We start from the raw sequence: 27924 nt of genomic DNA, 5'->3' as shown, positions 1-27924 counted from the left end.
GGGAGTGGGCAGGGTTTAGCGTTGAGGATAACACCCTGATCATGATTGATTTCGGAAAGTAATTCATGCTGAAAAGAAGCCGGAACAGGCCCTTGAGGTGTTTGTAACATAGCAACCAGTGGACGCCGGCATTCCCTGGGCGTGCATACTTCCCCGTGCAAGCGCAGGTATAAATCGAAGGGTCATGACGGAAATAAGTAAACGTATAACCAAGAGTATGCCACCTTCTGCTTTATCTGGCTTCAGTTTCATTCCAGAGAGAAGGGACCAAAATGAGCTAACTTACTTCGGTAACCAGAAGAAAGTGAGTTTACGTTCCAAACAGAAATTTTTCTGCGAATTTTGCCCGTCTCCGTTCTGAATTGTAAAAGATACTTAACACACGAAGCCTCTGCTGACGTGGCAACTCAACTATCTTGTTAAAACCGCCATTCAAGAACAAAGATTCGGTGTAAAAAATGATTTTGTTTTTCTTTCAAACATAAGCTAATGTGTGCGGTTTGTGGCATCTTTAGTGGCATAATTTATCTTTTACGTGCCAGAACTCTGCAGAAATTATACTGGTAAATCTGAAAACGCTTTGCAATTTATTTTAAGATAGGCTTTTTTGTTATGTGGATATGATCATGGCTTTGCCATTTTGTTCCTCCTGCCTGCCTTACACCCCACAGCCCTGCACTGTCCTCTTTTGCAGGTGTATAAGTAACACAGGAACTAACCACAGATAACAACGTAGAGTTGAACGAACGCGGCAGGCCAGACAGCTTCAGAGGAACAGGACAGAAAGTTGACATCAACTTTCCTGCTCCTCTGCTGCCACGCTTTGTTATCTCAGACTCCAAAATCTGCAGTTCTTGCTGTCTCGTTGATAGGAACTAACTAATTCCGATAAGCCAATGAGTGAGAAAAGCAATCACTGTCTCATGGAGAATGACAAAAGGCCTAGATGCAGTACATAAACACAATTTTGGTGTTGGTGAGTTTCAATATGTAGTTTCAGAGGAAGGTTAGAATGAGAGTGGAGCCCTCAGTATGATGTTGGAAGAATCTTGTCATTGTTCATCTGTGCTGCTTGTGGTAAACTACTGAAGTCAGAACTAAGCTAGTATTTTAATAGCTAAACATAAAGGATGTGTCTTCAAAAGTAAGTATCATCACTTTTTCCCAGATACATTTGAGTGAATTTCTATTTCCTTGTCACCTCATCATATAAAAGGTACAATGATACAAAGGTGTACAGGGTAATGAGAGGCGTGGTTAGAGTCGATAGCCAGAGACTTTTCCCCAGGGTGGGATTGACTGCTACGAGGGGTCATAGTTTTAAGGTGTTAGGAGGAAGGTATAGAGGAGACGTCAGAGGGAGGTTCTTCACCCAGAGAGTTGTGAGCGCATGGAATAGTTTGCCAGTGGAAGTCGTGGAAACGGAGTCATTAGTGACGTTTAAGTGACTGCTGGACATGCACGTGGACAGCAGTGAATTGAGGGGAATGTAGGTTAGGTTATCTTTTTGGATTAGGATTATTCCATGGCACAACATCGTGGGCCGAAGGGCCTGTACTGTGCTGTACTTTTCTATGTTCTATAATAGGGCCAGATAGACATTCGTGTAACTTCAGCCATGCTCAACAAAATCATGTGCTCTCGCAGAATCCTCTTCTAATTTACGCTGTGGTAGACTCCCAAAGTGCAAAACTGTCTTGGATAAAATTGGGTCTGGAAATGATTAAAGATGGATACCACCAGCCCTGATGAAGGGTATAAACCTGAAACGTCAACTTTCCTGCTCTTCTGATGCAGCCTGTTCTGTTCCCTCAGCTGTACACTGGACTCTGACTTCAACATCTGTGGCTCTTGCTATCTCAGAGCATTTAGTCCATGGCAGCTCCTCCTGGTACTTTTCAGGCCAAAGCCAAAACCAGTTCTACACCTTGTTTCCCCTTTCAGAGTAGATCTCCAGTTCTCATTGGTTGCATCCTCTCTGCACTAACTGCATCGCGATTGTACACATATTATTTTTAAATTGGTGATTCACTGAAACGCAGGCATCAGATGCAGAATTTTTGTATGGTAAATGTTTTTAAAAATCTAAATATAGAAAAATTTAAAAGATCATGATGTACAGCAAGCCAACACCATCACTGTAGTGAGTCAAATCCAGAGAAGTTACCTCTTTATATCTTAAAAGAAGATTTAACTCTGCACTGTACCTTAAAATATTCTTACCTGAATACTCAAAACTAAAAGCTTAGATTTTCTCGGTCTTGTAATTTTCTGAAAATTTCTAACCAAAATCTCCTGGTCTGGAACCTTCATAAAGCAAAATTTTACACTTCATCTCCACACCTCTGATCAGTTATAGCACGGATCTGCACTTCAATCCAGCCCTTCAGCACCTTTTCATTATCACGTTGCTAAAAGGACAGTTTGCATGCAGGAATTAACGTCCGGCTCATGGATTGGAGCAGGGTGCACCTCAGGACTGTTACACTCAGCTCGCTGGTTAGTGCTCACTCACTTGTGCCTCTGTCAATGCTAACAGCAGCCATGACTTATCTTTACCTTGCCAATTGGTGTGTTGTCGCCTCTCCAGGACCTTTAAAAACTCATAATACTTCTGTCTTGACTTAACTTTTAGTGCACACACAAAGCCAGGCATCTTGTCATATTTGTTAGCAGTCATCATTCAACAAGGTGGACATGTTAGCATCATAGGGTTATACAGCATGGAAACAGACCCTTCAGTCTAACTCATCCATGCTGACTGGATAGCCTGAATTAATCTAGTTGCATTTGCCCTCATTTGGCCCATATCTCTCTAAACTCTTCCTATTTGTTGTATTGTTACAGTGGCTTAGTGGTTAGCACTGCAGCCTCACAGTGCCAGGGACCTGGGTTCATTTCCAGCCTCTGGCAACTGTCTGTGTGGAGTTTGCACATTCTCCCCGTGTCTGCGTGGGTTTCCTCTGGGTGCTCCAGTTTCCTCCCACAGTCCAAAGATGTGCAGGCTAGGTGGATTGGCTGTACTAAATTGCCTGTAGTGTTCAGGAGTGGGTGGGTTATGGGGGGTGGGTCTGGGTGAGATGCTCTGTGGACTTGTTGGGCCAAAGGGCCTCTTTTTCCAAACTGTAGGTAATCTAGTCTATCCATCCAGATGACTTTTAAATGATGTAATTGTATGCGCCTCCACCACTTCCTCTGGCAGCTCATTCCATATATGCACCGCTCTCTGTGTGGAAAAAGAGTTGCTCCTTCGGTCACTTTTAAATCTTTTCCCTCTCACCTTAAACCTGTGCCCACTAGTTTTGAACTCCCTTACCCTGGGGAAAGACCTTGGGTATTCTCACTAAACACACCCCTCTTACCCTTATAAACCTCCATAAGGTCACCCCTGAGATGCTGATGCTTCAGGGAAAATAGCTCCAGCTTGTTCAGCCTCTCCTGATAGCTTAAACCCTCTGACCCTGCTATAATTCTTGTAACTCGTTTCTGAATCTTTCAAGTTTCAAATCATCTTTCCTACAGCAGGGGGACCAGAATTGAATGCAGTATTCTAAAAATGGCTAAACGAATGTCCTATACACCCTCAACATGACCTTCCAACTTCTATACTCAATGCAGTGGCCAATAAATGCAAATGCATCAAACACCTTCTTCACTAGACTAAGTGCAACACCACTTTAAAGGAAATATGAACCTGCACCACAAGGTTTTTTTTTTACGGCAACACTCCCCAGGACCTTACCATTAAGTGTATAAGTACAGCCCTGATTTGCCTGTCCAAAATGCAGCACTTCACATTTACTTAAACTAAATTCTATCTGCCACTCCTTGGCCCATTTGCCCATCTGTTGTACACTGCGGTAACCTTCTTCACTGCCCACTGCACCTCTAATTTTGGTATTGTCTGAAAACTTAGTGACCGTACCTCCTAATCATTTCCAAATCATTTATATAAATGATAAAAAGCAGTGGACTGAGCACTGATTCTTGCATTGCTATACGGCACCATGATATGTTAGTGGTGCAAGTGCACCATAAGCTGGCTCTGTACTCATCAAAGATATTACAGAGGCTTCAGGCAAAAGGCCATGTCTCAAAGTCATAGGTGTGTTAAATCCAGGGAGACACCATTCAGGCAGAGAGTCCTGGCACAGTAAATCAAGGCAGCCTCTATCAGTCCAGGAACTTTGACACAACAGGCCAGTTGGGGTCGTCAGTACAAGTCTGTACAAGCCTGGGTAGTGGACCATGGTCAGCCCTCTTGTCAAGTACGGTCAATCTGGGAATATACAGGAACACAGGTCGGGAGTTGTAAAAGGGTAATGCCATTACACAGCCACCAAAATATTAAAAGTGAAACACACCAAGAAGTGCTACATCCTACAGTGATCCTTAGGCATTAACCTACTGTATGTAATCCAAATCTTGGCCCAAAGCACACTTGGCAACATTATGAATCAATCAAAATAATGGCTGTATTCCACAAGAAATGTTTGCTGCCTGAGAAAATCAACCTCATGTGCTAAAGTAGTAATTGTCTGCCATTTTCACACACCCTTCTCAAGATACAGGAGCTGCTTACTTCATCCCTTGGATTATCTAACATTGTGCAGTGCTCAGGATGGTTCGGCTTTGTACCTTCAATGTTGTAGCTGGGGCTGAACAGATATTTGCTCACACAATTGACAAAGAAAAGTGAACATGTGTTTATAAATGTGATGATGTATTTAAATTGACTGTCACCTGTGTGACATCAGAAGATCTTGTTCTTCCTTTCTCTCTCACTACATCTCAGTGTAGTCTGGAATTCTACAGCTGGGTGGAGGGAACCTGCTGTACAGTGGAGTCCAATGGCTTTGGAGGTTTATCAAGTGACCTTGGGGTGAGGAAGGGGGGAGAATGTTTTGTGGCTAGATTGTCCAAACATGCATAGTCTGTCCTGTACAGAGGAACGTGGAGCATCCCTCGGTTTGAACTACCTCAGAACTGAGGTGGCAGGCAGGGTTAATATGGAAGGTCCAGGCACCTCTAAGTATTCTGATGCAAACATTCTGGGACCTGTGTGTAGTTCCACCTCTGATTGGGTGTCTGCTGGTATTGCTCTGCCTCCTTGTGAGGAAGGTACACCTGAAGTAAACTCATGACCCTTGTCCCACTGTAGCATTGCCATTGGTGTGGAGCATGTGTGGCTGGAGTGATGGAGTGCAGGCCTGTGCACATATCTAGCAGACTGAGTCTCCTGGACGTGGCTCTCCATTGGCAGCCACTAACCTGATAATGGAGGCAGCTAGATGATCACATGCTTGAGGCAGTTGGGTTCCGACTACATTGCTGCAATCCTGCAATCTTTGTGTCAAGTTGGCCACAGCCTTTGACAAACCTATGTCTGCCTGTACTTAGCAATGAAGTCACAAATTGCTAACACCATCAGGTCATCTCCTGCTTGGGGCTGAGCAGGTACCTGGTTTCTGCAGCCCTCTGAGTACTGGTGATCTCGGATATTTCTTCCTTGGTCCAGCTGCAGACACATTGATGTGCTCACTAGCAGGTACTACTGATTCTAATCTAGAGACATTTCCCACTGAGGTGTTAGTGTCTGAGCTGGTCAGGGCTGCACAAGGCAGCCTTGCCAGGGCACCCTCTGAAGTTTCTGAATTGATTTGATTTATTGTCATCACATGTACCTAAGTACAGTGAAAAGCTTTGTGTAGTACAGGTAGATCATAACATAAAAGGACATACAGATCATTTAAACAGAATAAGACATACAAGGCTATGGGTGCATCGAAGGAAGGTTAACATTATTTGAAATTAGAGATGTCCAGTCGGCAGTCTAATAACAGCAGGGAAGAAGTAGTTCTTGAACTGTTGGTTTGTGTGTTTAAGCTTCTGTATCTTCTCCCTGATGGAAGAGATTGGAAGACAGTATAACCGGGTGCGAGGGGTCTTTGATGTTGCTAGCCTTTCAAGGGAAATGAGAAATGTAGGTGGAGTCCATGGATGGGCGATTGGCTTGCGTGATGTTCTGGAAGGTGTACGTAACTTTCTGTGGTTCCTTGTAGTCTTGGGCACAGCAGTTTCAAATACCAGCTCTTTTGCACCCGGATCGAATGCTTTCTATGGTACATCTGCAAACGTTGCTGACGGCCCTCATGGATATGTCAAAATTCAATAGCCCCCTGAGGAAGAAGAGATATTGTTTGTGGCTTCTTGACTGTAGCATCTATGTCAGAGGTCCAGGACAGATTGTTAGTTATCGTTATTCCTAGGGAACCTGTGCTTTCAACCCTTTCCACCTCCATTCCATTAGTATAGATAGAGGCAAGCCCTAATCATTTTCTTCCTGAAATCAATGATCAGATCTTCAGTGTTGCTGACATTTAGGGAGAGCTTGTATCTTTGCACCATGACACCAAGCATCCTATCTCCGTCCTGTGTTCTGACTCATCATTGTTTGTTGTCTGGCCTACAATAGTGGTGTTGTCAGTGAACTTGTAGATAGCGTTCGTATGAAATTTGGCCGTGCAGTCGTAAATGTACAGGGAATACATTAGGGGGCTGAGTATGCATCCTTGTGGTGTGCCGGTTTTGAGGATTATCATGGAGAGGGTGCCGCTATCTATCTAACTGATTGCTGTCTGGAGCCCGGAAGCTGAGGATCCAGATGCTGAGGTCTTGGAGTTTTGACATTAATTTGTTTGGGATCATAGTGTTGAAGGCGGTGCTTTAGTCAATAAGTAGGAGCCTGATGTAGCTATTCTTATAATCCAAATGTTTCAGGCTAGGGAAATGGCATTTGCTGTGGACCTGTTTCGTTGATCTAGGCAAATTGCAGAGGATTGCGGCAGGCTGGAAGGCTAGAGTTGATCTGAGCCATGACTAATCTCTCCAAAGTACTTAATGATTATGGAGGTCAGAGCCATCATGCAGTAGTCATTGAGACATTTTTGCATGTGTTTTTTATTTGGTGCCAGGGTGATGGTAGTCTTCTTGAAACGGGTGAGGACCTCAGATGGTAACAAGGAGAGGTTAAAGCTACCAGCAAATGCTCCCTCTCTGCTGGTCTGTGGTCTGTCCCTTGGAGAGTTGGAGATATATTGCCGCACCACCATCTGTACATGGAGACACTTTGATGGATACGAAAGAGAATGCTTTGTTACTTACAGATAGAAATTGTGGCATTTCATAATCAATTTATAATGGGGATAATTGGAGTCTAGCACAGCAGTGAACAATGTGTCTTACTTTGTTATTTAGACAGGGATCATTCAGCATCTCCACAGGTCCAGTCCTGATCCTCACTGGTAAGGACCAATATCCTTTCTTCTTTGTGGGTAGGGAGCTGAATGTCAGACACTGTAGTAGCAGTCCTGGCTCTAGCGAGTTTTGAGAAGATTTGTAGCTCAGGTTGAGGTTCTGGATGTGAGTTTGCTTGCTGAGCTGGAAGGTTAGTTTTCAGACGTTTCGTCACCATTCTAGGTAACATCATCAGTGAGCCTCCAATGAAGCGCTGGTGTTATGTCCTGCTTTCTATTTATCTGTTTAGGTTTCCTTGGGTTGGTGATGTCATTTCCTGGCTCTCTCAGCCATGTTTTCTCATGGAATGTGAGAAAGGGAAGGATTGAGTGAGATGAAAGTGTTCAGTGTCCTAAACTAATGAGCAGATTTGTAAGTGTAGCAGTGTGGTGATTGGGTGATTGTTGTCGTTTATCTCAAGAGGGTTGGAATATAAAAGCAGTGATGTGCTTCTGAGGCTTTATAAGGCTCTAGTTAGGCCCCATTTAGAATACTGTGTCCAATTTTGGGTCCCACACCTCAGGAAGGATATACTAGCAATGGAGCGTGTCCAGCGGAGATGCACACGGATGATCCCTGGAATGGTAGGTTTAAAGTATGATGAACGGCTAAGGATCCTGGGGTTGTACTCATTAGAGTTTAGAAGGTTGAGGGGAGATCTAATAGAAACTTACAAGATAATGTATGGTTTAGAAGGGGTGGATGCTAGGAAGTTGTTTCCATTAGGCGGGAGACTAGGACCTGTGGGCACAGCCTTAAAATTAGAGGGGATAAATTTAAAACTGAAATGAGACGACATTTCTTCAGCTAGAGAGTGGTGGGCTAGTGGAATTCATTGCCGCAGAGTGCAGTGGAGGCCAGGACGTTGGGTGCCTTCAAGGCAGAGATTGACAAATTCTTGATCTCAAAAGGAATCAAGGGCTACGGGGAGAGTGCAGGGAAGTGGTGTTGAAATGCCCATCAGCCATGATTTAAATGGTGGAGTGGACTTGATGGGCCGAATGGCCTTACTTCCACTCCTATGTCTTATGGAGGAAAGTGGGCGCAGTAGCAGAAACATTGAATGTAAGGCAAGAGAGAGAGCATGGTGGCAGTTGTCCTGGTTGAGTGGCAAAGGTCATTGATCTTCTTTGGTACTGCCAAGCATTCTGCAGGATGGGTGAAATTACACTGACTCTGTTGGCAATCCCCGACATGGGCAGTGTCTTGTGTCTTGGTCTCATCTGCTGGTCATGTGGGAAGGGTAAATCCCTCCTCCACGCTATTCTGCCAACTAGGACCTCCGGTTTCCTGTCTATAAGGCAAGGAGCCAACTTTCCTTTGTATATGTCCTGTCTGGTGCAAATGTCCAAAACTTCCCTGGGCGGTGGTGGACTGCTAGTGAGCAGGTTCACAACAGCCTACCAAATATGACACTTGGAGAAGGGTTCCTGAGACATTTGAGCTGCCTGTGACAGCTCAAATTGCATTAATATTGGAAAATTAGGGTAACAGAGGGCTCTGGGTACGTTGTTAATGAATCAGTTTTGGGATGAATGTATGTGGAAAACAGTTCAGCCTCAGAAAATACTCCCAACCCATGAAACAACAGAAAATATATTTTGTGATTTCTGGTAAAATGTATCCCTACTTTTGCTTTTGTCCACAGTCCAGTCTTGTTCAAAACTACCCTAAAATCTTTCAAGCTCTGTTTTTCTAAGCTAAAATCAATCCTTCATTATTCTAAATCAAAAGCATGCTATTGCTTTTCAATTTTTATTCCCTATTATAAGCCCCATAGTATTGGCAAATAATCTTCCACAAATATTCCAGAGAGCTTGTGGGAATAAAGGACTCTGATTGTCTTCACAAAAGAAGTCAATACCCACATACCAAACTCTTAAAAATGGTATAACTCCATGCTCCTTGTGATAAAGTAGCATTCTATTTTCCTTCCTAATTCCCTGCCACATCTACACACTAATTTGTTGTGCTTCTTGTGGGGACAGCCAGACGCTGCAGTTGGGTCAGAAGACAACATATAGAGCTTTGAAAGGTGGACGAAGGATGAGGAAGAATAGCAGTGCTTTGGGTGGAGTCTGCACTTCCACAATCCTTTTCCACCTTTCCACTTATAGGTGACCAGCTGTCCCCTGTAAGCCTTGATAGTGGCACGAGGCTAACTTTTTTGAACTGAGGTTATGTCAGTGAACCTTCTCCAAGGGATTAAACTATTGCTGGGTTTTAAGAAGCAGGCTTCTTCCTCCAATCCACTAGGATCAAAATGATTCTATGGGTTCTTACAGACCCCAGAGTGATTCCCAACAATACCTTGGCAACTTTGAGCTCATTGAGACTTCATCCTTTTTGCTGCTGTTTGTTAGTTGTGGAAATATTATTCTGTGGGTTCCATTTAAATACTTCAGTGCAACCATGTATCTGATTGTATTGTACCAGCTGCCGACTTGCTCATCTCTGAACTTGTTCAGGGTGTTATTGCGCCACTACTGTGATTGAACAGGTACCTGGTCCCTAGCACTGCCCCGAGTGCCAGTGGCCTGGGGCATTTCTCCCTCACCCATCTACGTAACTGTGGGTGTGTGGTCCTGAGCTTTAGCCACTAGATGCTGCTGGTGGGGAGATCCAATTAGCAGTCTTCACTGATCGTTCCACCATGTCCTTTTCCTCTGATGTCAAGGAGGTCTCCTGCAGAAAGAATGGTTGCTACTTGGCTGATGTGCTCAGCACACTGGCTGCAGCTATAATACACGGAAGACTTGCCCTGGGTGGCAATCTTTGACCAGTTATACATCAGGAAGGGACAAAATTGTTGTGGCTTAATAGCATACTTCTGTTCCTATGTTTTCATAAACAGATCAGAAAGACAGGACAAAAGCTTGATCATTTCTTAAAAATTTTGTTGCCTGGGCTTAATATAGTGGAACAATTTGGCCACCTGTGATACAACACAAACCATTTTTATTACATTCAAATGAGAGCTTCCCTGAGACACCTTCCAACCAGCCCAAGTGAGGGCTGGTGTAAAGAAAATCGAATGCTGAATAGGCTTTCATGTAGGTTCTTGTGTTTGCTTTCTTCTGTTGGCTCGAGAGAGAGGAAATATTGCTTTTAGGTCACTTCTGCCTGGATTGGTCCAGCTTCATCAATTTGTCCAGAAGATTCTGACAGAAAATAAGGGATATGATTTTCACGTGGGTGTCAGAGTCCTTTTTTCAGGACAAAATAGGATCCTGTGCTTGTGATTACTGGAATCAAACCAAGAGAGCTTGTTGTTCATTTTGAAGATGGTGAGCAGGCTCTCAGGACTAGAGCTGCCAACAGCTTTAGAACTCCATGAGAGTAGGTTCTGTTAGAACAGTTAAGTAACCTGAGGGCATGTCAAAGTGGAAGCATCCTTCATGGAGAGAAAGGGAAACCAATGTGCTGAAAATTTAAGATAATAAAGTGTGGAGCTGGATGAACACAGCAGGCCAAGCAGCATCTCAGGAGCACAAAAGCTGACGTTTCGGGCCTAGACCCTTCATCAGAGAGGGGGATGGGGAGAGGGAACTGGAATAAATAGGGAGAGAGGGGGAGGCGGACCGAAGATGGAGAGTAAAGAAGATAGGTGGAGAGAGTGTAGGTGGGGAGGTAGGGAGGGGATAGGTCAGTCCAGGGAAGACGGACAGGTCAAGGAGGTGGGATGAGGTTAGTAGGTAGCTGGGGGTGCGGCTTGGGGTGGGAGGAAGGGATGGGTGAGAGGAAGAACCGGTTAGGGTGGCAGAGACAGGTTGGACTGGTTTTGGGATGCAGTGGGTGGAGGGGGAAGAGCTGGGCTGGTTGTGTGGTGCAGTGGGGGGAGGGGATGAACTGGGCTGGTTTAGGGATGCAGTAGGGGAAGGGGAGATTTTGAAACTGGTGAAGTCCACATTGATACCATATGGCTGCAGGGTTCCCAGGCGGAATATGAGTTGCTGTTCCTGCAACCTTCGGGTGGCATCATTGTGGCAGTGCAGGAGGCCCATGATGGACATGTCATCAAGAGAATGGGAGGGGGAGTGGAAATGGTTTGCGACTGGGAGGTGCAGTTGTTTGTTGCGAACTGAGCGGAGGTGTTCTGCAAAGCGGTCCCCAAGCCTCCGCTTGGTTTCCCCAATGTAGAGGAAGCCGCACCGGGTACAGTGGATGCAGTATACCACATTGGCAGATGTGCAGGTGAACCTCTGCTTAATGTGGAATGTCATCTTGGGGCCTGGGATAGGGGTGAGGGAGGAGGTGTGGGGACAAGTGTAGCATTTCCTGCGGTTGCAGGGGAAGGTGCCGGGTGTGGTGGGGTTGGAGGGCAGTGTGGAGCGAACAAGGGAGTCACGGAGAGAGTGGTCTCTCCGGAAAGCAGACAGGGGAGGGGATGGAAAAATGTCTTGGGTGGTGGGGTCGGATTGTAAATGGCGGAAGTGTCGGAGGATAATGCGTTGTATCCGGAGGTTGGTAGGGTGGTGTGTGAGAACGAGGGGGATCCTCTTGGGGCGGTTGTGGCGGGGGCGGGGTGTGAGGGATGTGTCGCGGGAAATGCGGGAGACGCGGTCAAGGGCGTTCTCGATCACCGTGGGGGGAAAGTTGCGGTCCTTAAAGAACTTGGACATCTGGGATGTGCGGGAGTGGAATGTCTTATCGTGGGAGCAGATGCGGCGGAGGCGGAGGAATTGGGAATAGGGGATGGAATTTTTGCAGGAGGGTGGGTGGGAGGAGGTGTATTCTAGGTAGCTGTGGGAGTCGGTGGGCTTGAAATGGACATCAGTTACAAGCTGGTTGCCTGAGATGGAGACTGAGAGGTCCAGGAAGGTGAGGGATGTGCTGGAGATGGCCCAGGTGAACTGAAGGTTGGGGTGGAAGGTGTTGGTGAAGTGGATGAACTGTTCGAGCTCCTCTGGGGAGCAAGAGGCGGCGCCGATACAGTCATCAATGTACCGGAGGAAGAGGTGGGGTTTGGGGTCAGTGTAGGTGCGGAAGAGGGACTGTTCCACGTAACCTACAAAGAGGCAGGCATAGCTGGGGCCCATGCGGGTGCCCATGGCCACCCCCTTAGTCTGTAGGAAGTGGGAGGAGTCAAAAGAGAAGTTGTTGAGTGTGAGGACGAGTTCAGCTAGGCGGATGAGAGTGTCGGTGGAGGGGGCCTGGTCGGGCCTGCGGAACAGGAAGAAGCGGAGGGCCTTGAGGCCATCTCCATGCGGAATGCAGGTGTACAGGGACTGGACGTCCATGGTGAATATGAGGTGTTGGGGACCAGGGAATTGGAAGTCCTGGAGGAGGTGGAGGGCGTGGGTGGTGTCACGGACGTAGGTGGGGAGTTCCTGGACCAAAGGGGAGAAAATGGAGTCCAGATAGGTGGAGATGAGTTCGGTGGGGCAGGAGCAGGCTGAGACGATGGGTCGACCAGGGCAGGCAGGTTTGTGGATTTTGGGAAGGAGATAGAAACGGGCCGTGCGGAGTTGGGGAACAATGAGGTTGGAGGCTGTGGGTGGCTGTCCCCTGAGGTGATGAGGTCGTGAATGGTGTTGGAGATGATGGTGTGGTGCTCGGGTGTGGGGTCATGATCGAGGAGGCGGTAGGAGGTGATGTCGGAGAGTTGGCGTCTGGCCTCGGCGATGTAGAGGTCAGTGCGCCATACTACCACTGCGCCACCCTTGTCTGCGGGTTTGATGGTGAGGTTGGGGTTGGAGCGGAGGGAGCGGAGGGCTGCCCGTTCTGCGGGGGAGAGGTTGGAGTGGGTGAGAGGGGTGGAGAGGTTGAGGTGGTTAATGTCTCGACGGCAGTTGGAGATGAAGAGGTCGAGGGAGGGTAGGAGGCCTGGGGGTGGTGTCCAGGAGGAGGACTTGTGTTGGAAGCGGGTGAAGGGGTCAGTGGAAGGAGGGTTGGGTTCCCGGTTGAAGAAGTAGGCATGGAGGCGAAGACGGCGGAAAAACTGCTCTATGTCCGACCGTGACTGGTATTCGTTGATGTGTGGTTGTAGGGGGACAAAGGTGAGCCCCTTGCTAAGGACTGACCGTTCGTCCTCAGTCAGTGGGAGGTCTGGGGGGATGGTGAAGATGCGGCAGGGCTCATCTCCATCATCTCCAACACCATTCACGACCTCATCACCTCAGGGGACCTCCCACCCACAGCCTCCAACCTCATTGTTCCCCAGGCCCGCACGGCCCGTTTCTATCTCCTTCCCAAAATCCACAAACCTGCCTGCCCTGGTCGACCCATCGTCTCAGCCTGCTCCTGCCCCACCGAACTCATCTCCACCTATCTGGACTCCATTTTCTCCCCTTTGGTCCAGGAACTCCCCACCTACGTCCGTGACACCACCGACGCTCTCCACCTCCTCCAGGACTTCCAATTCCCTGGCCCCCAACACCTCATATTCACCATGGACGTCCAGTCCCTGTACACCTGCATTCCGCATGGAGATGGCCTCAAGGCCCTCCGCTTCTTCCTGTCCCGCAGGCCCGACCAGGCCCCCTCCACCGACACTCTCATCCGCCGAGCAGAACTCGTCCTCACACTCAACAACTTCTCTTTTGACCCCTCCCACTTCCTACAGACTAAGGGGGTGGCCATGGGCACCCGCATGGGCCCCAGCTATGCCTGCCTCTTTGTAGGTTACGTGGAACAGTCCCTCTTCCGCACCTACACAGGCCCCAAACCCCACCTCTTCCTCCGGTACATTGATGACTGTATCGGCGCCGCCTCTTGCTCCCCAGAGGAGCTCGAACAGTTCATCCACTTCACCAACACCTTCCACCCCAACCTTCAGTTCACCTGGGCCATCTCCAGCACATCCCTCACCTTCCTGGACCTCTCAGTCTCCATCTCAGGCAACCAGCTTGTAACTGATGTCCATTTCAAGCCCACCGACTCCCACAGCTACCTAGAATACACCTCCTCCCACCCACCCTCCTGCAAAAATTCCATCCCCTATTCCCAATTCCTCCGCCTCCGCCGCATCTGCTCCCACGATAAGACATTCCACTCCCGCACATCCCAGATGTCCAAGTTCTTTAAGGACCGCAACTTTCCCCCCACGGTGATCGAGAACGCCCTTGACCGCGTCTCCCGCATTTCCCGCGACACATCCCTCACACCCCGCCCCCGCCACAACCGCCCCAAGAGGATCCCCCTCGTTCTCACACACCACCCTACCAACCTCCGGATACAACGCATTATCCTCCGACACTTCCGCCATTTACAATCCGACCCCACCACCCAAGACATTTTTCCATCCCCTCCCCTGTCTGCTTTCCGGAGAGACCACTCTCTCCGTGACTCCCTTGTTCGCTCCACACTGCCCTCCAACCCCACCACACCCGGCACCTTCCCCTGCAACCGCAGGAAATGCTACACTTGTCCCCACACCTCCTCCCTCACCCCTATCCCAGGCCCCAAGATGACATTCCACATTAAGCAGAGGTTCACCTGCACATCTGCCAATGTGGTATACTGCATCCACTGTACCCGGTGCGGCTTCCTCTACATTGGGGAAACCAAGCGGAGGCTTGGGGACCGCTTTGCAGAACACCTCCGCTCAGTTCGCAACAAACAACTGCACCTCCCAGTCGCAAACCATTTCCACTCCCCCTCCCATTCTCTTGATGACATGTCCATCATGGGCCTCCTGCACTGCCACAATGATGCCACCCGAAGGTTGCAGGAACAGCAACTCATATTCCGCCTGGGAACCCTGCAGCCATATGGTATCAATGTGGACTTCACCAGTTTCAAAATCTCCCCTTCCCCTACTGCATCCCTAAACCAGCCCAGTTCATCCCCTCCCCCCACTGCACCACACAACCAGCCCAGCTCTTCCCCCCCCACCCACTGCATCCCAAAACCAGTCCAACCTGTCTCTGCCTCCCTAACCGGTTCTTCCTCTCACCCATCCCTTCCTCCCACCCCAAGCCGCACCCCCAGCTACCTACTAACCTCATCCCACCTCCTTGACCTGTCCGTCTTCCCTGGACTGACCTATCCCCTCCCTACCTCCCCACCTACACTCTCTCCACCTATCTTCTTTACTCTCCATCTTCGGTCCGCCTCCCCCTCTCTCCCTATTTATTCCAGTTCCCTCCCCCCATCCCCCTCTCTGATGAAGGGTCTAGGCCCGAAACGTCAGCTTTTGTGCTCCTGAGATGCTGCTTGGCCTGCTGTGTTCATCCAGCCTCACATTTTATTATCTTGGAATCTCCAGCATCTGCAGTTCCCATTATCTGCTGAAAATTTAAACTGCTGGTATGGCCACTGCTGTGGATGGTCCTTTGTTTTCGATCCACTTGAAAAAAAGAAATTTTCTGAAGAAAGGCCACTGGACCTTGAAACATTTTGTCTGCTTGCTTTTCACAGATGTTGCCAGACCTGCTAAGTTTGTTTTCTGAAATTCTGTTTTTGTTTCTGATTTCTGATATCTGCAGTTTTTTTGTTTTTTTTCTTTTCTTTTTTAGAGGATGACAGCTCCAGATCCTGTGGCCTTTTGGTCTACCTTTGGGAGGCCACTTACATTAATTTAGTGGATTTAGGGCAGCATGGTGGCTCATTGGTTAGCAATGCAGCCTCACTGCGCCAGGGGCCCAGGTTCAATTCTAGCCTCGGGGTAACTGTTGGTGTGGAGTTTAGACATTCTCCCCGTGTCTGTGGGTTTCCTCCAAGTGCTCTGGTTTCCTCCCACAGTCCAAAGAAGTGCAGGCTAGGTGGATCGGCCAGGCTAAATTGCCCGTAGTGTTCAGGGGTGTGGGGTTATGGGGGATGGGTCAGGGTGGGATGCACCAAGGGGCGGTATGGACTTGTTGGGCTGAAGGGCCTGTTTCCACACTGTAGGGAATCTAAATCTTTGGTTTATGGTAAAGGAAAAGTTGAGCAAACATTACGAAAGAAAATGTTATTAAGAATAGAAATTCATCGCAATAGCAATTTTTTTTCTATTCATTTGTGGGATGTGGGCATCGCTGACTGGCCAGCATTTCGTGTCCATGCCTAGTTGCCCTTGAGAAGGTGGTGGTGAGCTGCCTTCTTGAATCCCTGTAGTCCACTTTATGTGGGTTGACCCAGAATTCCATTAAGGAGGGAATTCCTGGATTTTGACCCAGCAACAATGAAGGAATGGTGATATATTTCCAAGTCTAGAACGTGAGTGGCATGGAGGGGAACTTGAACGTCGTGTGTTCCATATGTCTGCTGCTTTTGTCCTTCTAGATGGAAGTGGTCATGGGTTTGGAAGGTGCTGTCTGAGGATCTTTGGTGAATTTCTACAGCGTATCATGTAGATAGTACACACTGCTGCTACTGAGCTTTGGTGATGGAGGAAGTGAATACTTGTGGATGCAGTGTCAATCAAGCGGGCTGCTTTGTCCTGAACAGTGTCAAGCTTCTTGAGTGCTCTTGGGGCTGCACTCATCCAGGCGAGTGGGGAGTATTCCATCATATACCTGGCTGTACCTTGTAGTTGGTGGACAGGCTTTGTGTCAGGAGGTGAGTTTCTCACCACAGTATTCCTAGCTTCTGGCCTGCTCATGTAGCCACTGTGTTTATGTGGTGAATCCAGTTGAGTTTCTGGTCAACGATAACCCCCAGGATGTTGATAGTGGGGGTATTCAGTGATGGTAACACCAAGGGGTGGTGGTTAGATCGTCTCTTGTTGGTGATGCTCATAGCCTGGCATTTGTGTGGCACAAATGTCACTTGTCAGCCCAAACTTGGATATTGTCAAAACAAAATTCTTATCCAGGGTTTAAATAATCTTAAAGTGATTCCTTCTTTGTAACTAAGTAAGCTTGGAAGTTTAATAAAATCATGTGTATTGGCTTTCTTAAAAACAAGTTTAATAATTTGATTGGAAGGCACTAATTTTTAAATAGTTCATTCAATAAGTCATGATAGAAATGGATTTGGATTTTTCCTTTTTTCTGAGATGCAGCTGTTTCTTTTTAAGAGCACTGTGGGGATCACATAAGGTGTGTAAACCACAATTTCTTTATTCTATTATGAAATGAGAATAACAGCTGGAGAATAAAAGGAGTGCAATACTACAGGAGACCTCTTGGTTTTATGTCAGACAGTTGAGTGCATTTAATTTATGTCTTGTAAAGGTGCATCCTTTCTCATAGCAATCCATAACATAACCAGTCTTAGCTGTTCATCTCCCTGTCACTGGTAAATTGCAGCATTGAAAGAGTTGGTTCTCTTCTGGCAAAACACCACAGAATGTCTTTTGCATACATACCTGAAGCAGACGGAAGATCATTTGAATTCTGCACAGCAAGCGACACCTTATTCTTTATCTTTTTCTTTGCCTTTTTTGCAAGTCAGGAGGACAGTATTCCACCTTGGAGTGATGGCATTAATTGAATCAAAAGTTTCTTTGGGTTGGAGCCCAAAGAGAGAGAAGAACAGTTGGACTGACAAAGGAGTGGATAACAATCTGGCTGGGAGGGTGAATAGCTGTTAACACCCCTACCTATCATTTACTCTTTAACCCCATCCGCCACCCTATCTTCTACAGATAAACTGACACTTTCCTAGCTACCATCAGTTCTGAGGAAGGTTCACCGGACCTGAAACCTTAACTCTGATTTCTCTTCACGGATGCTGCCAGACCTGCTGAGCTGTTCCAGCAACTTCTGTTTTGTTTTTGATTTATAGCATCCACGGTTTTTTTGGTTTTTAGCTGTGGGAACTGGTGGGCTTGTAATGGATGTTAGTGGATAACCTATTCTCAGAAATGGAAACAGTGAAGACAAGGATGGGAAAAATCAAAGATGGACCAGGTGAAGGTGAGAGGAGGATGCAAATTGGAAGGAAAATTGAATCTTTCTAATTCTGGATGAGAGCAGGAAGCTGCACTGAAGACATCATTGAGGTAGTGGAGACAGTTGTGGGTGGTGATCAAGGGACTGGATCAAGGAATGTGCATCATTTTAACCTCTCTGCTAAATATTTGTTATCACCTTTTACTTGTTTTTTTGGTTAATAGAACTTCCTCCAATGAGATTTTTGTTTCGTTATTTATATATTCTTCAGGATATTATGATGTGTATATATTGTTCTAAATGCAGCTGTTTAACCTCATTACTTCATGGCAAGACTTTTTTTTACAGTTTACATGTCTGTTGTAACCAATTTTCCTGAGATCTAATTTCCTCCATTGTTTAACAGTTTAATGGCTTATTCAAACTACCATCCCCAACTTCTGTAAACTTCAACTCATCCCAAACTTCAGTGCCTGCATTCTTTCAATCCCTCTGTTACATTACTCACACCTCATCCTCCCTGACTTATGGATTCTCAATGTCTTAGATTTCCCATTTAAAATTCCCATTGTATTGTGTAAAGCCTTTCGTAGCCACCACCATGCTCATCCCTGTAATTTTCTCCTTGCCTTGTATCCTCTCTGAGTTACAAACCAAGTTTGTTTTTTATTTTGCTGATCATGGCCTCTCGTGCATCTCCAACATAACCTGAACCATTCCACCACTCTATTATAGTTGCCAAGCCCTCAGTTGCCAGAATCCTATTCTCTTAAAATTTCCTCCCTAAACTCTTCTGATTTTACACTTGAATTTCCTTTGTGACATTTCTTAAGAACTATCAACCAAGCATGTTGGCATTCATCACCATCTCTCATTTGGCTCATCTTCTGTTTTCTGCATGTTCTTATGAATCAATTCAGGATGATTTTCTATGTTAAAGATGCTATACAAATGCACGTTGCTATTGTTGAAAGTGAATAAGCTGTACAAAGATACAGTGAGAAGTTTGATGATTAAACAAAATGATTTGAAACATTGAAACACAGAAAATCGGAGCAGGAGCAGGCAATTTGATCTGCTATTCGGTAATGCTCATCGCTGATCATCAAACTCAGTACTCTGCTCCTGCTCTCTCCTTGTACCCTTTGATCCTTTTAGAGCAATATCTAATTCTTTTTTGAAAATTTCAATGTTTTGACCTCAATTGCCCTTTGTGGCCAAGAATCCACAGGTTCGCCATCGTCTGGGTGAAAAAATTCTCCATATTTCAGTGCTAATGGCCTACCCCAAATCCTTAGACTGTGACCTCTGGTTCACTATTCCCCAGTCAATAGGGACAAACCTTCCTGTCTTTACCCTGCCTAGTTCTGTTCTGTAAGATCCACTCTAATTCTTCTAAACTTCAGTGAACACAGTCATAACCTATCCAGTCGCTCCTTATATATTGATCCTGCCATCCCAGGAATCAGTGCAGTAAACCTTCGTTGCACTCCCTTCTTCGCCAGAATATCCTGCCAATATGTACCAGGTCTCATCTCATCAAGACCCTGTAAAATTTCAATAAAGCATTCCTGCTCCTGTACTCTAATAACTTCATTAGAAGGCCAACATATTATTTGCCTTAAACAAAATCAAGTTGCTTGAAAAGCTCACCAGATCTGGCAGCATTTGTGAAGAGAAGTCAGAGTTAACGTTTCAGGTCTGGTCAGCAGACAGAGTTATAAAGATTGTGTAATGAAAACCTAAACAAATTAAGCATTTTTTTTGAAGACTTAGAATCTCAGATTATATTTGTTCATGAGTATTGCAATAGGAATCAACTTGTCGTTACATTTTTAAATATAAACTGAATAATTTCAAGTAGTATTTATACTGCAATGCAAGTTGACATCTAGAAATCTTTTTTTAGGAAGTATCTGTGCTGCTGTATGATCAGGTTTTTAAAGTACATGAGGGGTACAATAATAAGATTCATCGTGATGATCGAGAACATAGCAACAACCAAGGCCTCAATGTCAATGCTGAGGTATGTTACTAGCCTTTTTAGATAAGAACGAATGTGATCATTGAATTGTTATACCCTGATGAATGGGTATCATCCAACTTGCTAAAGAGAAGCGCTCAAACCTGCATTGTTCCTTTAAAAGATGATTGCAAGTATTTAATATTCTCTTGTAGCAACTCAGTTGTTTTTGTCCCATCATTGGGGGCAGTTCATTTTTTTCCTTCAATTATGATAAAATCTACATAACTTGGTAGTGTTCTTATGCTATCATATCGTTTTTATAATATTTTTAGTGATTTTGAAACATTTCTAAATATTCAGTGAACGTTATGCTAACCTATTCAAGATCAGCAGGGTAGTGGGAGAACAAGGCAGAGGCCTCCAATCTTGGGACAGGGTAGATTCGCCACCCCTACCCCCACCTTGATGTCCCTATCAGTTGCCCTTTCTTTAGATGTTGCTTTTTCACTTGTTTTCACCAGACACGGGAACACCCTGAACTGCTGAGTTACGCTCAGAAATGGGGGCAAATGAATTCCATACTTCAAGCTTTAGAATGGTTGCATGGCATTAGTTCTTTTCACCTCTCACCTGAAGGTCATTCTTTTCAGATTCAGTTATATGCTAAGAATGAGTTAAACAAAAATAAATGATTTAAAATTAAACTTTGCTTCCATTTTTAATTTGATTGAATTTAAACATAATTGCTTAAAGACATCGTGTTCCTTTCTTCCTAGCAACCAAAATCAACTAAATTTTTCCCTCCAAAGTTTTGAAATGAGATCAGAAAAGCTGAGAAGGTTCATGAATAGACTGGTTCCATGTAATTTACCCAATTTGTATGGTACCCAAGTTAAAGCTTATAATATTTTTGATTTTTCTTTTGTTGCTGTTGTGACGATACCATGGCTTTAAAAGATATATTTTGGTTGAGATACAGGTATAGAGTGGTCTACTTCAAGATAATAAACTGCTTCTGAGGCCTTGGGGATTTTATTTTTCAAGTTGGAACAATAGAAGCAGCTTGAATGGGTGGGGTCAAGCTCCCACAGAACCAGGATTTTTAGTTTAGCTTTCAGTAGCTGTTAGGGTTGTGAAAGCTGCTCCCTCACTCCCTCACTCCCACGAATTGCATGTGAGACGATCTCTTTTACTGACTTCACATTTGCCAAAGTTGTGCTTTTGAGATGTTATTATATTGGAACAGTTAATGAGGAGTTAATTATTTTAAGTATTTTGACAGTTACGGTTAAGCCAATGCTTGTTTTAATTATGTCTGTATTTTAATTATGGTATGAATAAGGTGTATTTTGCTTCAAGCCAAGTAGCCATTTGAATTGCATCCAGAACACAACACCTGCTATACTTGCCTTTAAAATAAGAATAAGTTGGGGTCTAGGCTATCATCTTGGTATGTTTTCAGAGGGTTTTGTCTGGTCCATAACAATGTTATTCCTATTTGTATAGATTAGGGAAAACTTACTGTGCAGCACCTTATCACAATCTCCCAGAATCTCAAAGTGCTTCACGATCAATTAATTACTTTTGAAATTCAGTTAGTGATATTAAGTGGAAAAACTATGCATGAAATCATTTCCCATTTTGAGGATGTAGATATTCCTAACAGTTGCACTAGAATATGAAGTGTACATTTAGAAGGACATTTAAGCAGGTGCAAGTTATATAAAATATTATGGGATATATTTGGGCATCCAGTTCACTTTCAAAATGTTTACTGTGGTGTTTTCATAATATGCCATAGAGTTCTGTATTGTAAGAAATGTTCAGAAAACGTACATTTCACTCTAACAGGCTTTTTTCCTCTGTTAGCCTGGTGAGTAAGTACTTTACCTGATGCCATGATAAGTTTTTTTTTACAGGATAGAATGTCCTAGATTTTAATTTCTGATAAACAGAGAAAAATACACCACAGGAACAGACCCTTTTGGCCCCCAAGTCAGTGCTACATTCTCCCTTCTGTATTTAAACTGCCTTCGCTTGTAGGTTCCTTATCCTATTTCCTTCTTATTTATGTATTTGTCCCGGTGCTTCTTGAAAACTGCTATTGTGTCTGCTTCCACCACTAACTCTGACAGAGTGTTCCAGGCACTCAGCAATCTTTGTGTGAAGAACATAGAACATCGAACATAGAACAGTACAGCGCAGAACAGGCCCTTCGGCCCTCGATGCTGCTCTGACCTGTGAACTAATGTAAGCCCATCCCCCTGCACTATCCCATTGTCTTCCATATGCTTATCCAAGGACTGTTTAAATGCCCCTAATGTGGCTGAGTTAACTACATTGGCAGGCAGGGCGTTCCACGCCCTTACCACTCTGAGTAAAGAACCTGCCTCTGACATCTGTCTTCAATCTATCACCCCTCAATTTGCAGCTGTGCACCCTCATACAAGCCAACGTCATCATCCTAGGAAAAAGGCACTTGTTGTCCACCCTATCTAATCCTCTGATCATCTTGTATATCTCTATTAAATCCCCACTTGGCTGCCTTCTCTCCAATGAGAACAGACCTAAGTCCCTCAGCCTTTCCTCATAAGACCTTCACTCCAGACCAGGCAATACCCTGGTAAATCTCCTCTGCACCTTTTCCAATGCTTCCACACCCTTCCTATAATGGGGCGACCAGAACTGTACACAATATTCCAAGTGAGGCTGCACTAGCATTTTGTACAGTTGCAGCATGACATCATTGCTCTGGAACTCAATCCCTCTATCAATAAAACCTAACACACCGTATGTCTTCTTAACAGCACTATCAACCTGGGTGGCAACTTTCAGGGATCTAGGTACATGGACACAAAGATCCCTCTGCACATCCACGCCACCAAGAATCTTTCCATTGACCCAGTATTCTGCCTTCCTGTTATTCTTCCCAAAGTGAATCACCTCACATTTATCTGCATTGAACTCCATTTGCCACCTTTCAGCCCAATTCTGCAGTTTATCCAAGTCTCCCTGCAACCTGCAACATTCTTCCACACTGCCCACCACTCTACCGACTTTGGTGTCATCTGCAAACTTACTAACCCATCCACCTATGCCTGCATCCAAGTCACTTATAAAGATGACAAACAGCAGCGGTCCTAAAACAGATCCTTGAGACACACGACTAGTAACCAGACTCCAGGCTGAATATTTTCCATCAATCATCTCTCATTGCCTTCTTACAGAAAGCCAGTTTCTAATCCATACTGCTAAATCTCCCTCAATCCCATACCTCCTCATTTTCTCCAATAGCCTACCATGTGGAATCTTATCAGAGGCTTTACTGAAGTCCGTGTACACCATGTCAACTGCCCTACCCTCATCCACATGCTTGGTCATCTTCTCAGAAAACTCAATGAGGTTTGTGAGACACGACCTGCCCTTGACGAATCCATGTTGATTATCTCCAATCAAATTGTTGCTTGCTAGATGATTATAAATCCTATGTCTTATAATCCTTTCCAAAGCTTTTCCTAAAGCAGACGTAAGGCCCGCTGGCCTATAATTAGCAGGGTGATCTCTATTGCCCTTCTTGAACAAGGGCACAACATTTGCAATCCTCCAGTTCTCTGGTACTAAAACTGTAGAAAATGATGACTCAAAGATCAAGGCCAAAGGCTCTGCCATCTCCTCCCTAGCGTCCCAGAGAATTCTCGGAAAAATCCCATCTGGCCCAAGGGATTTACCTACCTTCACAACTTCTAGAATTGATAACACCTCCTCCTCACTAACCTCAATCCTTTCAATTCTGATAGCCTGTAACTCAGTCTTCTCCTCTACAATATTCTCCTTTCCTGAGTGAAAACAGATGAGAAATATTCGTTTAGCACCTCTCCGATCTCCACAGGGTCCACACACAACTTCCCATTTCTGTCTTTGATTGGCCCTATTCCTGCCCTAGTCATCCCCTTATTCCTCATAAACCTGTAGAACGCTTTAGGGTTCTCCTTTATTCTATCTGCTAATGTCTGCTCATCTCCCCTCCTTGCTCTCCTTAACTCTGTCTTTAAATCCTTCCAAGCTAATCTGTAACTCTCCGTCGCTACATCTGAACCATCTCGTCTCGACGTCACATAAGCCTCCCTCTTCCGCTTAACAAGAGATACAATTTCTTTAGTAAACCACAGTTCCCCTACCATATCACTTCCTCCCTGCCTGACGGGGACATACCTATCAAGGACATGTCTCTTTAAAATTCCACACCCCCCCCAACACCTTGAATATGTATACCCTAGTAATTGACCCCTCCACCCTGTGAAAAATCAGTACTGAAGTATCTTGTCTCGCTTATGAAATCTGTTTGCGTTTGTTATGGTTGTTTTCAATGCCTGTTCGGATCTTCATCATTGATTTCCTACACACACAGCTCCACCCCACAGCACCATGAGCTTTCTACCATGCGCAGGGCAAGGAGGTAGGTCCTAAATCCATCTGAACTTAAATAGGGAACAAACTCTGTGCTGTTGGCACCAAACTGATCATGCCAGCTGTCAAACCAGCACTCTGCTCCTCTTAAGCCAACCATTTTCACGGCAGGTTGTAGTCTGTAGCCATGTATGGGACGGTGGAGGCTCCAATTTCTTTTCATCACGTGACTGACCAAAAATCTCTCCTGTTTCTGTATGCCCATGGAGTATGTTGAAAGGATTTACAAATTGACACTTTTTTGGTCATGACAACAGAAGTTGCTGGAAAAGCTCAGCAGGTCTGGCTGCAACTGTGAAGAAAAAAATCAGAGTTAACATTTCAGGTCTGGTGACCCTTCCTCAGAAGTGATGGTAGTTGGGAAAACATTGGTTTATATGCAGAAAAGGGCATGGGGTAGGGATGTTAATCTTAACTGATAGCCCCCATTAACAGCTATTCACCCTCCTAACCAGATCATTATCAGCACATTTGTCTGTCCCACTGCTGTTCTCTCTCTTTGGGCTATATCCTTTATCCTAATATTTACTCCCTACGCACCCAGTGGGAATTCTACTTACTGCACCACAAAATTTCCATTCTTTTCTCGATAGGGAACGGAATATTCATCCAGTGTTTCCACTTGCAGTAGCTATGCTGGGAATGTATGGGAGTCTGTGAAGGATGGGATTGAGGATAGCTGCAGTTATGTGATGGTCAACAGTTTAGACTGAGCATGAAGAATGTTCACTTGAGTTTATAGTATCTATTGAAGCATAATGTATCATGTCAATTTTTTTTGTTTTCTTTATTCATTCATGGGATAAGGGCATCACTGGCTAGACAGCACTGCATGTCACTAATTGCCTAGAGGGCAGTTAAGAGTCAACCATATTGCTGGAGTTACATGTAGGCCAGACCAGGTAAGGATGGCATTTTCCTTCTCTGAAGGGCATTAGTGAACTAAATGGTTTCCCTCCCGACCAAAACAATTGGCAATGTCATCATTAGATTTTTAATTCCAGAAATTTGTTGGATTCAAATTCCACCGTCTGCCATGGTGGGATTCAAACCAGGTCTCTGGAATGTTAGAGATAACATGGTGCAGAGCTGGAAGAACGCAGCAGGCCAAGCAGCATCAGAGGAGCAGGAAGGCTGATGTTTTGGGCCTAAACCCTTCTTCAGAAAATTTTCAGCTTTACACCTTGTTATCTCAGATTTTCCAGCATCTGCAGTTTCTACTATCTCTGGAACGTTATCTGGGTCTCTGGATTAACAGGCCATTGCACCCCACTGTTGGATCTGTTTTGTCTTCACTGCCTGTGAAGGTATTGGCATAGAACGTATTGAACAGAACAGCTTCTGCAATTTTTCACAACACATTTTGTACACAATCGACTCATAAGTTTGAACAATGATTTAATCAAAGTAAGGAATGAGAAAGAGATAGCAGGAACTTCAGATGCTGGAGAATCTGAGATAACAAGGTGTAGAGCTGGACGAACACAGCAGGCCAAGTAGCATCAGAGGGGTCTAGGCCCGAAATGTCAGCCTTCCTGCTCCTCTGCTGCTTGGCCTGCTGTGTTCATCCAGCTCTACACCTTGTTATCTAAGGAATGAGAAAATTGTGTCCACGCATCTTCTCTCCTGGGGCAAAGCTATATTGGTCATTCAAGGGCAGCACGGTCACTCAGTGGTTAGCACTGCAGCCTCACAGTGCCAGGGACTTTGGGTTCGATTCTAGCCTTGGGTTAGAATGTTTGCACATTCTCCTCGTGTCTGCATGGATTTCCTCCGGGTGCCCCGGTTTCCTCCCACAGTCCAAAGATGTGCAGGCTAGGTGGATTGGCCATGCTAAAATTGCCCGTAGTGTTCAGGGGTGTGTGTGTGTTAGAGGGGGATGGGTCTGGGTGGGATGCTTCAAGGGGCGGTGTGGACTTGTTGGGCCAAAGGGCCTGTTTCCACACTGTAGGGAATCTAATCTAATCAATCGGGGAAAAACAAACATTTGACTCTTGAGTTGCAATCTATCTTGAATGGAAAGTAAAACATTTTAAGTTAATACAGGAAGTGTGAAAAAGTTCACAATTAGTTTTGTTCTCTGACTTTGATTTCATGAGGAAAAAATATGAAAACAATAAAACTGTTGAATAACAATATTGTACTAGCACTATAAATGTTTTTTTGGTAATAACTACATCTTTCTTTCAGGAAAGAGCTCGAATAGTTCCAGTCTTGTCATCATCCATCTATGGTAAACGCCCTGCACTTGAATCAACAAATCGATCTTTTGTCAGAATTGCCCGAGTCCAAACAGAATTTTACAGAAGGAATGGTATTACTAATTATTTGGAAGAGGATCAGGAATAAAAGACAAGTAAAATCAATCTGATATGGGCTCATTTTCTCTGTGTAATTTTAATATATTTTCAAATATAGATCTTTTTAATAAAACATACATTCTTGATTTAAAAATTTGAAAATCATTCAACCTTAAAAAGAAATCTGAATTTGTAGACTTTTTTTTGAATACATTTTTCCATTTTTTTTCAGAGATGGATAGTGATCCATGTACATTATCTGCAGCCAATTGAGTCCCCTTGGAGCAACCATGACAGGCTCCCTCCAGCCCCCTTGCATCTTCTATTTTCCCTCCAACATAGAACATATAGAACATATAGAACATAAAACATTACAGTGCAGTACAGGCCCTTTGCTGCCAGAGATGGCACATCTGCTTCAAACTGTATGTGGCTGTCTGCTGTGTCATTGACAACTGCGCTCTAATGTGTTTCCCAACTCTCCATTTCTCCCAATGGAAGAAAATGGAAAACCCTTCCAATGGAAAACAGCAAATGTCTGCACCAGACATTGTTAATGATCTCACACATCTTTTAATTGGTGGCATTCAGATGGCTGGTACTCCCTTCCCAACAATTTTTTGAAAATGGTAGTGATATCATCCAAGATTGTGATTTTTAAGTCATGTGGGTGATTTAAAGACCAAAAAGAGAATCCCAGTGACTCATGGGTTGGCTAGTTGATAACTGAAGAAGAAATTTATTTCCCCCTCCTTTATAACCTTCTTGATCACTTTCTTCTTTCTGAAGCAGTTGTGATGGACACGCAGTAAAAACAAAATCTTAAATCATGATAACCCACTGTCTTTTCACCCTTTCTGGTGTCAAGATACTAATTCCTAGGTCAAGATTTGAGAAAAGTTCATGAATTAATACTAACACTAGACTATTTCTATGTGCACAGTCTGCAAAACTACCAAACTAGCGGTCATAGAAGTGGCAGGCAGTCATTTTGACTTTCCTTCATGTGTCTCAGAAACTCTTACTTACATTTGTGATGAATGAGAACCACTTCTTAACTCCCATTAGAACTTGAAGGTTGATGTTATGAGTTTCTTTTTCTGTTACCCTCACATTTTTTTTCCCCTTTTATTTG

The 27924-nt window shown here is 44.9% G+C and overlaps 1 protein-coding gene across 1 annotated transcript; it reads left to right on the top strand.

Annotated features, from left to right (window-relative positions):
- Positions 1-174: 174 nt before the first annotated feature.
- cfap90 (cilia and flagella associated protein 90) lies at positions 175-26873 on the top strand. Its single transcript, XM_048522307.2, has 3 exons — positions 175-304; positions 19966-20082; positions 26680-26873. The coding sequence occupies exons 1-3, from the start codon at positions 185-187 to the stop codon at positions 26836-26838; spliced, it is 396 nt and encodes a 131-aa protein (XP_048378264.1). The 5' UTR covers positions 175-184; the 3' UTR covers positions 26839-26873.
- The last annotated feature ends 1051 nt before the right edge of the window (positions 26874-27924 follow it).

The sequence above is a fragment of the Stegostoma tigrinum genome, chromosome 2 (assembly GCF_030684315.1).
Source record: "Stegostoma tigrinum isolate sSteTig4 chromosome 2, sSteTig4.hap1, whole genome shotgun sequence".
NCBI lineage: Eukaryota > Metazoa > Chordata > Chondrichthyes > Orectolobiformes > Stegostomatidae > Stegostoma > Stegostoma tigrinum.
Note: the sequence above shows the minus strand (reverse complement) of the source record. Positions and strands in the feature narration are given on the sequence as shown.

Excerpts from the sequence above, each read along its gene's own strand:
- cfap90 (XM_048522307.2), top strand. The coding sequence starts at position 185 with ATGACGGAAATAAGTAAACGTATAACCAAGAGTATGCCACCTTCTGCT. Across the intron at positions 305-19,965 it reads ACTTCGGTAACCAGAAGAAA|GAAGTATCTGTGCTGCTGTA; the intron begins GTGAGTTTACGT and ends ATCTTTTTTTAG. Across the intron at positions 20,083-26,679 it reads GCCTCAATGTCAATGCTGAG|GAAAGAGCTCGAATAGTTCC; the intron begins GTATGTTACTAG and ends TCTTTCTTTCAG.